Source organism: Larus michahellis, chromosome 2, assembly GCF_964199755.1.
Source record: "Larus michahellis chromosome 2, bLarMic1.1, whole genome shotgun sequence".
In the NCBI taxonomy this organism is placed as follows: Eukaryota; Metazoa; Chordata; class Aves; order Charadriiformes; family Laridae; genus Larus; species Larus michahellis.
Window position 1 is genome coordinate 48,318,915 of NC_133897.1, and position 12,091 is coordinate 48,331,005.

General features: G+C 38.9%; 2 protein-coding genes across 2 annotated transcripts in view; one reads left to right on the top strand and one right to left on the bottom strand.

The window, feature by feature from the left end:
- Positions 1–12,091, bottom strand: part of ACAD11 (acyl-CoA dehydrogenase family member 11) — a 32,973-nt gene that overhangs the window by 10,933 nt on the left and 9,949 nt on the right. The window contains exons 10-13 of the mRNA XM_074575186.1: positions 9,815–9,892; positions 9,516–9,654; positions 9,296–9,403; positions 8,043–8,141 (exon numbers count right to left, since the gene is read on the bottom strand). Coding sequence (XP_074431287.1) covers positions 8,043–8,141; positions 9,296–9,403; positions 9,516–9,654; positions 9,815–9,892 — 424 coding nt within the window. The remainder of the gene's footprint in view (positions 1–8,042; positions 8,142–9,295; positions 9,404–9,515; positions 9,655–9,814; positions 9,893–12,091) is intronic.
- Positions 902–6,803, top strand: ACKR4 (atypical chemokine receptor 4). The gene is made up of 2 exons (XM_074575188.1): positions 902–1,008; positions 3,943–6,803. The coding sequence occupies exon 2, from the start codon at positions 3,950–3,952 to the stop codon at positions 5,021–5,023; it is 1,074 nt and encodes a 357-aa protein (XP_074431289.1). The 5' UTR covers positions 902–1,008; positions 3,943–3,949; the 3' UTR covers positions 5,024–6,803.

Consider the following 12,091-nt stretch of genomic DNA (forward strand, 5'->3'; position numbering starts at 1 on the left):
ACTCTGCACAAAGTACTCTTGCACAAGAGGCTGATTTGAAGCTGTAGAGATTGTAGAAATTTAAGATCCAGTCATTTTAGGAATTCTTAGCACAGGTAAGTCCATGCCTTAGTGTAGAAATATTAATGTCTGCATATAAACTGCAGAACTACTCCACCTTCCCTTTCCTGTAGAAGTTTTGACTCCACAACACAGACAGCACACTGCAAGTGGAAGAAATCTCATTGATGGAATACCATCTTTTTATTTTTCTTCTACAGTATCTGCCTGACTTGCAGTTTCTGTAGAAATATTATTAGACACTAACTTGACAATGAGCCTGACTGGTAACATTCAAGTCCCTGAGAACTCTCCCCCAGGGAGCAGAACTATCTGCTTATACTCTGGTTGACAATTTACAACTTGCTTTCACATCTTTTCCCTATCATCTTCCTGGTTTTGTTCAATATCACATACTGAAAGAGCAACCTCCTCCATCTTACAAAACACAAATTCATCTTTCTATTGTATCCCCTAAAAAATTACTTAAAAGGGGGATATAAGGATCCCTTATATAGGCAGCCATCAAAAGCACAGCACTATCCTAAGGAAAGTATATACAGGTAACTCTGCCCTAGCCAGACCTCCCCCTCTTTCTCTCCTTTTCTAATTTTAAATGTGTGATTTCATAAAAGCCTTTTAACTGTGTACCAAAACCACATCTGGACTTCCAGAAATAAAAGAAAAAACAGTGAAATAGTAAGGGAGTCTTAGAACACTGGCATCTGGCATCCTGGTTGGAACAGGGACAAATGTAGGAAACATACATGTTCAACATGACATGTTTCCAGAAAAGCAGGATTTTTATTTATTTATTTTTTACACTGGCAAGTCAAAATGAAAGTGCAACTAACTTCCAGATGAGGGTGTGGTACATGAAGACAAAATGCAATGTGTCAGACCAATTCAGATCATTTCACTGAAGCACTTCTCAATTGCAGTACCTGCGAACTAGTCTGCTGACAAAAGGTTAGTTTTGTTTTAATATTTACTACTCTGTATATTGTGTGATATACTTATTTATATAGAGGAGAGCTAGGATTTATTCTTAGTTAAGTTGGCTTTACAGGGAGACATCATTTCACTAAAGGCACATGCTCATTTCTAGTCTTAAAATTTGATTTGTTCAGTAGAAGAACAGAATACTGCTTAATTCATTAAAAAAAAAATCTGTCTGTTTAAACTGGGGATATTAACTTCATTCAACATGCATTCATACAATCCCATGCCAAGCTTAAATGCACACAAGCACTGAATTTGTGTTTAAATAGAAGGCTGGAATAATTCTGCAAGCAAACATGCAAAGCTGTCTATTAATATATCTATTAATATACCTCCTAGAAAACAGTACTTGAAAAAACAGCCGACATTCTGAGCTGTTTGGGTACTCGTGGGCAGTTTTGTATGCGATAAGTTTCCTTTCTTTGCATAACATCCTGAGAAGTCTCCAGCTGTAAGATGTGGTGTCCCCACAGGAATTTGATTCTGTAAGAAATTCCACGTGGGCATAAGGCGGCTCGCTGTGTGGGACAGAGACTAAGCTAAGCCTGTTCCATCACTGTACGGCAACTGAGTCCCACAGGACTGCTCTGCTTTATCCAACGGGCACGTACACGTGTGCACCTGAGAAACAACATTAACGGGAATGACAAATCTGAATAGGTATGTTAGCCAAAACATAACTGTGTTTTTAAGGGAGAAATATCAACTGTTACATTTTAGACAACTTTGTTCCCGTCAAGAACTCAGGTCAGCCAAAAGCGTATCAGGCAGCAGAGCATGTTCCTTGTCACCACCAAACTGCTTTGTGATACAGAGACTTCTTGAAGTTTGCACTGAAATGTTAATTGTTTTGCTTTCGAGCAAATTTGCCAGTGATCCAATTTGATTAAGCACTCCCAGATGGGTTCTGTAATAAGGGTTTTAGACCACAACCAAATATTTTCAGTTTAACTTTTAATTTTCTTCTAATCTTGGCTAAGTGGATTAAACTCTCCCTGCAGCAGTTTCTCTTCTACTAAAAGAAAATACATTTGCTGCTGATGTCTGAATCTCTCCTCAAAGTACTGTAAAGCTGCAGAAGATTACCCTTGCTGAAAAATCCTGCTAACACAGCTTGTTAGGCATAGAATAGACATCCCTTGCGGAACTAATACATGGAATTATGGTATCTTTCCATTCGGCATACTTCATTTAGGGAAGAGTAAATGACACATTACAAGACTTAAAATAAGAGTAATCATTGCTTAAAGTTTAGCAGTAAGTAATAAGTGTTTTGAAATGTTAACAAAATAATCCAACAAAGTCATTAAGAATAAAGCCAAATCAAATATTAGTTTCTAACACACTTTTAAACAATTTAGATAGCAGATTCGCTGAAAAAAAAAATAAATCAAGCAAACCCAGAAATTATTAATTTATTTCAATTTAATTGGTCTGCATCCCTGAATATGAGATCAATCAGTAACTTATTTCTCCTGGTAGACAGAATACATTAAAAATTCTTTTTAAGAGATACTGTTTATAATAAAGGTTTGTCAAGCCTTCATTTAAACCCTTGTGTAAAAAACAGAAATGGTATTTGGAATTTTTTCAAGCTTGAAAAAGCCAAGCTTGAAAAAACTGTGAGGCAGAATATCAGATAAGAATATGCTTTCAGTAACATTGGCCTCAAATTCTGAAACACTGCAGGTGGTGAGAAAGGGGCAATGTTTTTTTTCATTCTCAGCTACCTTTTGCTACGGCTGTTAAGAACTACTTCAAGAAAACAGGGCACCGCAGGACTGTAGTCTACAACAGAAAGAATTCCAGCAAATTAGTCAATGAACACAATTATGGGAAAAGAAGAAAACAGTGTAGGACATGACTTGCTTAAGACAGAGTCTGAAGATAAGAACACTCAAACTTCAACCCTAAGCTGGCATTTAGGATACAGCCTTAGTGTTTACGGAGTAAATCTGTCATGAGATAGTACTTGGAAAAACAGCAGAGCTTCTGAGCTGTTTGGGTACTTGTGGGCAGTTTTGTATGCGATAAGATTCCTTCCTGTCATAACATCCTGAGAAGTCTCCAGCTGTAAGATGCAGTGTACTGGCTGCAATTTCATTCTGTAAGAAATTCCACGTGGGCATGGCTCGCTGTGTGGGATGGAGACTAAATGGAGCTTGTTCTCCTGCTCTTCAGCAACCGACTCCGCTGCTGTGCTTTACGTAATGGGCATGTATTTGTATGCCTGAGAAACAAGTAAGCACAATCTCCCTGTATTATACTCATATCCCAAATTTGTCAAAATTTATTATAGTAAACACAGAATACTACTGCTTGCTTCTCAGCTTCAACCTGTTAGTATTCCTTATCCACTGTATTGTAATAGCATTTACAGCCTTCAAGTGGTACTCCTTTGCTTTGCAGAGGCTGTAGAGAGGAATGTGTAATTTCAAAGCTATGAAGGTACAGAGAAATTGTATTTTGCAATGGAACATCATCAAACATAATTGAGTCAGAGCAGTTTAAGCAACGATGGCTCCTCAACTGAAATGTGGAAATCAGTGAGGTGCGCTCCAAGCATCTTGCAATCTCAAAGGCTAAGGTTAATGAAAGCATTTCAGTTGAATCCATTTTACTTTGCATTGCACACACAGATACAGTCAGTTACTCATTTCATGTGAGAATTTGTGATGATCTGTTCTGCCTCCATCACTGTCTAGCTCTGCTTTGATTATTTACAAATGTATTCTCAATATCCAAATTCTTTAAACTTGAGAAGTATAAGCAACCCTGAGTAAGGGGTTTAGGTTTCAAGAGAAATTTTAAAACTTAAAACCAGTATTATTTCTTTGGTGTTCCCTTCTCCCCCCTCTCTCCCCCCCCTTTTTTTTTTTTTTTTGTGTGTGTGTCTTATAGCTTTGCCATGGGCTGGGATATGAATAACTCAACTGATTACTGGATTGAGGATGAGGAGGATGATCTCAACTCTGTTATAGATTACAATACATACGAGCTTCTCTGTGAAAAAAGTGATGTGAGAAATTTCAGTAAATTATTCCTGCCTGTGTTCTATGCACTGGCTTTCACTGTTGGAGTTGCTGGAAATTCATTAGTGGTCGCAATTTATGCCTACTGCAAGAAACCGAAGACTAAGACGGATGTGTACATCATGCATCTAGCCATTGCTGATTTGCTCTTGCTCTTTACACTGCCTTTTTGGGCTGCAAATGCAGTGCAGGGATGGGAACTTGGAAACTCCATGTGCAAGCTCACTTCTTCTCTATACACCATGAATTTCAGCTCTAGCATGCTGCTCCTGGCCTGTATCAGCTTGGATAGGTACAGGGCCACTTCTGAATCCCAAGGTCAAAGAAGAATTGGTAAACGCTGCAGTGTTACCTGCATCTGCGTCTGGCTATTTGCCATTTTCCTCAGTATCCCTGAACTGATATTCAATCAAGTCAAGAAACACAATGACAGGAATGAATGCCTTCCTGTATTTCCAGTGAACATGGAAACAGTCTTAAAAGCAACCATTCAAATCCTGGAAATTATCCTGGAATTTCTGCTTCCTTTCCTAGTAATGCTGATCTGCTATTCGGCTACTGCTCGAGCAATCTTTAGATCTGCAAATGCTAAAAAATCTAGACCTTTCATGGTCCTGCTGGCAGTAGTGGCTACTTTCATTATTACCCAGCTACCTTACAACATTGTTAAGTTCTGGCGAGCCATAGATATTATCTACATGTTGATTACTGACTGTGATACAAGTAAAACCATAGACGTTGCACTCCAGGTCACCAAGAGCATAGCTTTGTTTCACGCCTGCCTGAACCCTCTCCTCTATGTCTTTCTGGGTGCCTCTTTTAAAATGCATATTATGAAAATTGCAAAAAATTATGGATACTGGAGAAGACAACAACAGAATGGACGACCTGAAGAAATTTCTATGAATTATGAAGACCATACTGAAGAAACAATTAGCTTCACTATATAGGCTCTCCATTGCTTTCATTATCTTATATAACCAAGGGAATTATTTACTAATTCTGGGGGTATTGTTTCAGCAGCTGTTTCTCTGCAAGTCAACTTTCAGATTAATTTCTGAACCTACAGACTAGCCAAGACACTGCAGTTCAAAGTGGACCACGTTGATCAAAATTAAGCATCAAGCATGAACTAAATACTGAAATTAATAGAAACAACTAGAAATAATTGCTAATAAAGAAAAAAAAATCCAAACACACAAGAAAACCCGAACACCTAAAAAACCACGAAGATTCACATTTAAAAGCATCACAGTACTAGGCAATTAAATAGCTGTGTAATGAACAATCTGTACATGTCTAAACATCCAATTAAAACAGAGAAAGAAACCATCAGCAATAAAATAGCAGTACAGGAACTTGTGTACCAAAAGTTAATAATCTTGTGTTTCTCCAACTATTTTGTAAAATTTTAGAACATTTGCCTAATAAGTCAGTTCCACTTTTTTTTTCCTCAGACACCATTCCACAGATACCCCTGCACCTTGAAATGAGGTATCGGTTCATGGCTGAGAATGGGGGTGAGAGGGCAGGATTCTGTATGTGTTTCCACATATGTATAACAACAACAACAACAACATCCTCCACAAAAAATTGTAACTCCTTCTGTGTAACTACCAAAACCAAACTTTCATCTCTCCCTTTTTGCTCACCCTAAACTTCAACATCCTAGATCTCTGTAAATGTCCTGTCAAATGTAAATGCCAAGGTTGTACAGTCAAAGCGTTATGTAATGTAAGAAAAAGTTAAGTTAATCTTCAGATACAGGGCCTGGAATTTCTAGTCAGAATTTGTAAAATGAATCAAACACTGCAATAACTGTATCTGCTAAAATATACAGAAATACAATAAAACCAAAGAACACAAAAAGTGCGCTGGCTGTCATTTATTCATATCTTTATGTTTGTTTTGGTTTAGTAGGTACTGACATCTCTCATCATAGGCATTTACCAACCAGCAAAGGCTAGAGGCCTTGGCTGATGAGTAAGAGAGGTTCTGACTCCATATGGAGCTCATTGTCGGTGGGATTTACAGTTTTTCCATGGAGAGGTACCAAAGTTGTTCCCTGACACAGTACTGGCAAGGATTCCAGGAAAACAGCAGTTTTCCATGAGGCTCTGGAAACATTTCAAATATATTGACATATTAGCTTTCAAAATGAAAAAAGTGGTATTACAGCATACTGTCCCTGCCTTCAAACATCCCGTGGGCTCTGAAAAAATGCCTGACCTATGGCTTACGAAAGCCAACAAGAATCTCTAATTTTTAGACACTGTTCCCAGTTACACAATTATGGACTGGAAGACAACGCTCTAAAATGACACACAAGAAGCAACAGTAGCATAAACAAGACACAAGCCTCTTCTCTCTGTTTGGATGACAAAAGCTTACAGAATTTCTGCCCAGTATTTTGAGAAATACCAGGGCGTGAATGGCTAAGTCATAAGTGCCTGACATATGGTCTACACATACACCATAAATCTGACATATTTAAGCCCTACTGGATTTACTGTAGACATGCAAAGCACCCATGCAGATGAAGGTAAGAAACTCCAGTTCTTCCATAAAGTAACTGGCTCCTTGCATGTGTGACCTATGATTTGTCATCACAAATACAGAGTGGTTGTACCCAGAGTGACATTCTGACCAGGCAGTCAGGCTTCTGGAATTCCCAAACACCCAAAGTCCTAATGTCCCACTCACAGTAAAAAGGGTAAAAAAACCCAAGATCAAACCAACAAAAAACAAAACAAAACAACAAACAAAAACCAAACCAAAACCAACAAAAACCCCAAATCAAAAAAACAAACCAAGCAACAAAAAAAAAAAAAAAACCACCAACCAGGCACAAAAGGAGACTCTGACTAAGGCAGAACTGCTGTATGTGTTTCTCAAACTTCTTGAAAGTACAACATCTTTTGTGCATCTGCCTTTATGCAAATCTGACTGTCCTCATTATTTTTATTAGAAATAAGACTCTCCTTTATAGAGAGTCTTACATTTAAGATTCTCCATATTTACTCTCCTTTTTAGAATTCACATAACTAATTTTATGAACAATATTTTGTGTGTGTGACCTCCTACAAACTTTCCCGTTACTTCCTTAGGAACTGCAACGCACAGTTGAGACACAATGACCCAGAGCAAAAGCAGCAGCCAGCAGTTAAGTGTCACTCTCAGGTCAAGAAACAAGATACCATGCCTCCTTTTGCCGCCAGTTTTGCAGTACTAGAAAAGCGAGAGCACCCTATCTTCTGGTGAGTCTAGGGATCGCACAAGCATATATCAATAGGCAGCTGCCACACTCAAAGGTACACAAATTAAACATTCAAGTTTCACTCCAATTAGCAACTCAGTTTACATAGTTGGCTTCCAAACTCCCAGGGAATGATGATTTTTGAGTCACTGTGACATATGTTTTGGTAAAAAAAAGTAATAGCACTACAATATCAGGGACATTTACACCTTACAGTCTAATGCACTGATTTTTCTGGGAAGTACAGTGTAAGAAAATTACCTGTAAGAGTCAGTCCAACAGCATCCCAGGCTACTTTAAAAATCAGCCAAATTTGACTGTAACTACACAGTGTACTCAAATCTCACATACAAGCTTCCAAAGACAGCTTCATAAAAACAAAGTTTAAAGGCTACAGCAATAAATGCGTAAGTTACTTGATAGAAAGAGGTAACGTTTAAAGAACAACAGTTGCATTCATTCTGCGAACAAAATTCAGAGGTTCCAAAAAGGGCCCCAAACCCCAAACTGGATTCAAGTCTTGCACTTTGCGTCATAGAACAAAAAGTTTGATTCAGCTCTTCAGCTCTTTCCATTGTTTTATATTCTACTGCTTCTTTACCCAAGATGAGACAAGTTTCCATTTCAGAAATGGAGCGCAAATATTTTTGCTTTATCAGTTCTTGGAAAGAATTTTAGACTTAACCATTCCTATTTATGGTTTCTCTACTTACCACTGCTCCACCACTTCTTGCCATTGATCACATAACTGTTTCCGTCTCGCTCAATGCTGCATTGCATATTGGTGGCATCACTTGAAGCCACATCAGGTTCTGTGTTAAAGAAAAAAAAATGAAACAAACCACAGGTGGAACTACCACCACAAATACAGGGATCTAGATATACTCTATTGACGTTGCTCCCAGTAGAAAAGCTGTTTTCAGCACTTTGTTCTGCTGGTGGTCAAAGGCTTTCTATTTTCTAACAACCTGTTATTCATAGACAGTTTAAACTTGCTTCTTCTTGGGCTCAGACTACGCTTTATAGTCAACAGCCTTCTTCCTTCCCTGATGTTTTTAAATTCTTCCCCCTTCCAATGTATTTATAGATAATCATCATATCTCTCCTCAGCCTTTTTTGCCCCCTAGGCTCTTCTCAAGTGAAAATTAAGAGATTTAAGTGACTTATTGTGAGAATTTATGAAATAGGTGACACAAAGCAGCTGCCAGCAAATTGTCATCAATTATTGTTTGTAACAGGAAAGATTCTTCCTCTCTCCTTTCACCCTTAACTTCTTTTATAGGCCATCTTTAAAGCAAAAGCATCATAATTTGCTCAAAATAAAGCAGTCTGGCTCTGCAAGACTGAGCTCTCTCAACTCATGCTGACAGAGAAAGATCGAGATTTTGACATCACATGTTCAATAGCTACCTTCCTAAATCAACAGCCAGGCCTTCCACGGATGCTGAAAGCTACAAGCTTTCAAGAGCAAAAATGAATATAATGCTGAGTTACAGACATAAAACAAGTGCATCATGCATTTTACAAGTTATCTTCAGGTTACGTCTTAAAACCTCTACCTATGGCATACTGCAAAACTACACAACTTTAATCACCGTAATCACACTTGTACCTACATGTACATTTCTAGAAAACCCCAAAGCACATTACAAAAAAGGGTAAGTTCTATTGTAAGTCTGTTTGGTACAATAAAATGTATTTTACTAAAAATAAATTGAAAATATATGGAAAGCAAATACTAATTATTATAACGATGACAAATGGTAATTATACGGGAAGGGCAGCAAGGATGCTTCACTTTGCACTCACACCTCATAGATGATTTCATATTCAAAGACATTCACAGATACAGTGGAAATCTGTATTAATTCATTAACACATAACAACTTGTAGTTTTGTGCTTTTTGCATATGCCATGTGAAATTTCTGCCACTTGCCTCTAACTTTCTTACAGAGAAAAATTTACCTGTCATGCAGAAGCAAGAACTAATCTTCCCTTCTAGGAGAGGCTCCAGCCACTCTTTCTTTTGCTCTTCAGTCCCGTACATGTGCAGGACCTCCATGTTTCCAGTGTCTGTAAGAAGTCAGCAGTCATGTTTACTTCTTGAGACACAGAACTCGTAAGGCGTAAGATGTGCAACTTTTCAATGCTCTCAGTGCTGTAGTTACGGGACAGGGCTGCTAACCTGGGGCATGACAGTTGAAAACCTCAGGAGCAAAGAAGCATTTCCCCGTCTCCTCAGCTATTAGCGCATAGTCAAGCTGGCTGAGACCACTGACATCTGGGAGAAAAAGGTTCCACAGACCTTCTGCTTTGGCCATTTCCTGTTGAAAGAATCAACAGGGAAAAACATTAACAATAAATCCTTTTAAAAAAAAAAACAAATTCCTTTTAAAAAAAAAAAAACACCAAACTTTCTTACACTCCGTGTCAGTGCCTGTTTCTTTTACTGTAGAGTGCTCAAGAATATTTATTATTCCATACCTTCAGTCTCTCAAGCACGGGTGGTTTCTTCCACTTTTCCTCAGTATTTCCATGTCCAGAATAGTAATTTATTATTTCCTTAGAGAAACATTAAAAAGATGCTGTTTAAATTAAGAATGCATGTAACAAAGAGAAGTAATAATATGGTGTCTTTTCCAGCTCTACACACCAAGAAACTAATAAAAAATACTCAACACAACAGCTTTTTGTTATATAGTTGGTTGCATTATAAAATTAAAAATATAATTCAAAATCAAACTGCAATCTATTAATTTTGCAAGACTTTAAATGTGTCATGGAGATAACCCAAATCAGTACCTTATTTCACACATGGAAATAGTTTGGGGTGGTCTAAAATGAGAGATGATGACACTAGAAAGTTAGTGTTTTCTCATGATAGAAGTAATTTTTACCAACAGTATGCACAAAAAGCTTGCACCCAAAAGTAAAACAACAAATAAACGTCCTGATGTCCTGATACTTAATATTCAGGTTTCCTATCACAACATTTGGATATATAAGCCAGTTAATATTTTTTTTAACTGAGAAAAAAAAAAAAATCACAAAGAATACATTTTTTCCTGTCAAAATAATTCCTTAACAGATTATGTAAACAGTCATTTTGATCACCAGTGATTAGTACTAATTAAAAATATGTCTTCAGTAATCCTAGTATTTTCACTACATGTTTTAGTGAGACACAGCACTTCATCAAAGTTGGCCCAGAATTAGTTTTAGAATGAATGAAAGTAGTGCCCTCTTCTGAAAATCACGCAGTAAGACAAATTCCAAAGTAGAATTTACAAGTCCTCATTCACAATCCATGTTATCAGAAGTAACTTACAAGCACAACGCTACTCATGGAATTTCATGGAATTTTTCAGAGTTGGAAGGGACCTCTAGAGATCATCTAGTCCAACTCCCCTGCCGAAGCAGGATTGTCTAGAGCACATTACTCAGGACTGCATCCAGGCGGGTCTTGAACGTCTTCAGAGAAGGGGACTCCACAACCTCCCCGGGCAGCCTGTTCAGTGCTCTGCCACCCTCACTGTAAAGAAGTTTTTTCTCATATTTGATTGGAACTTCCTATGTTCCAGCTTGTGCCTGTTATCCCTCATCCTGTTACTGGGAACCACTGAGAAGAGTCTGGCTCCATCCTCCTTAAACCCACCCTTTAGATACCTGTAAACATTAATAAGGTCTCCCCTCAGCCTTCTCTTCTCCAGGCTAAAGAGTCCCAGCTCTCTCAGCCTTTCCTCATAAGGGAGATGCTCCAGTCCCTCAATCATCTTAGTTGCCCTTCACTGGACTCTCTCCAGTAGTTCCCTGTCTCTCTTGAACTGGGGAGCCCAGAACTGGACACAGTGTTCCAGTTGTGGCCTCACCAGTGCAGAGTAAAGGAGGAGAATGACCTCCTTTGACCTGCTAGCTACACTCTTCCCTGTGCAGCCCAGAATTCCGTTGGCCTTCTTGGCGACCAGGGCACATTGCTTGCTCATGGATAATTTACTGTCTACCAAGACCCCCAGATCCTTTTCTTCAGAGCTGCTTTCCAGCAGGTCCACCCCTAACCTATACTGGTGCCTGACATTCTTCCTCCCCAGGTGCAGGACCCTACACTTGTCCTTGTTGAACCTCATTAGGTTCTTCTCTGCCCAGCTCTCCAGCCTGTCTAGGTCACACTGGATAGCAGCACGGCCCTCTGGGGTGTCAACCACCCCACCCAGTTTGGTATCATCAGTGAACTTGCTGAGCATACACTCCGTTCCCTTGTCCAGGTCGTTGATTAATACGTTAAACAACACTGGTCCAAGTATTGAACCCTGGGGGACACCACTGGTTACAGGCGTCCAAACTCGACCCTGCTCCATTAATCACAACCCTCTGAGTCCTGTCACACAGACAGCTCTCAATCCACTCACTGTCCCCTCGTCTGGTCCACACTTCCTCAGTTTCCTAAGGAGGATGTTATGAGAGACAGTGTCAAAAGCCTTGCTGAAGTCAAGGTAGATGACATCTGCTGCTCTGCCCTCATCCAGCCAACCAGTTATCACATCATAGAAGGCTATGAGATTGGTCAAGCATGATTTACCCTTGGTAAATCCATGTTGACCACTTCCAATAACTTCCTGCGCTTGAACGTGCTTTGATATGACATCCAGAACAAGTCGCTCCATTACCTTCCCAGGGACAGAGGTGAGACTAGCCAGTCTGTAAACGTACTCATCTGCAAAACTTGCATGGCTACTTGTGGTTCATTTGTTTTTAAAGCAAGTA

Excerpts from the sequence above, each read along its gene's own strand:
- ACKR4 (XM_074575188.1), top strand. The coding sequence starts at position 3,950 with ATGGGCTGGGATATGAATAACTCAACTGATTACTGGATTGAGGATGAG.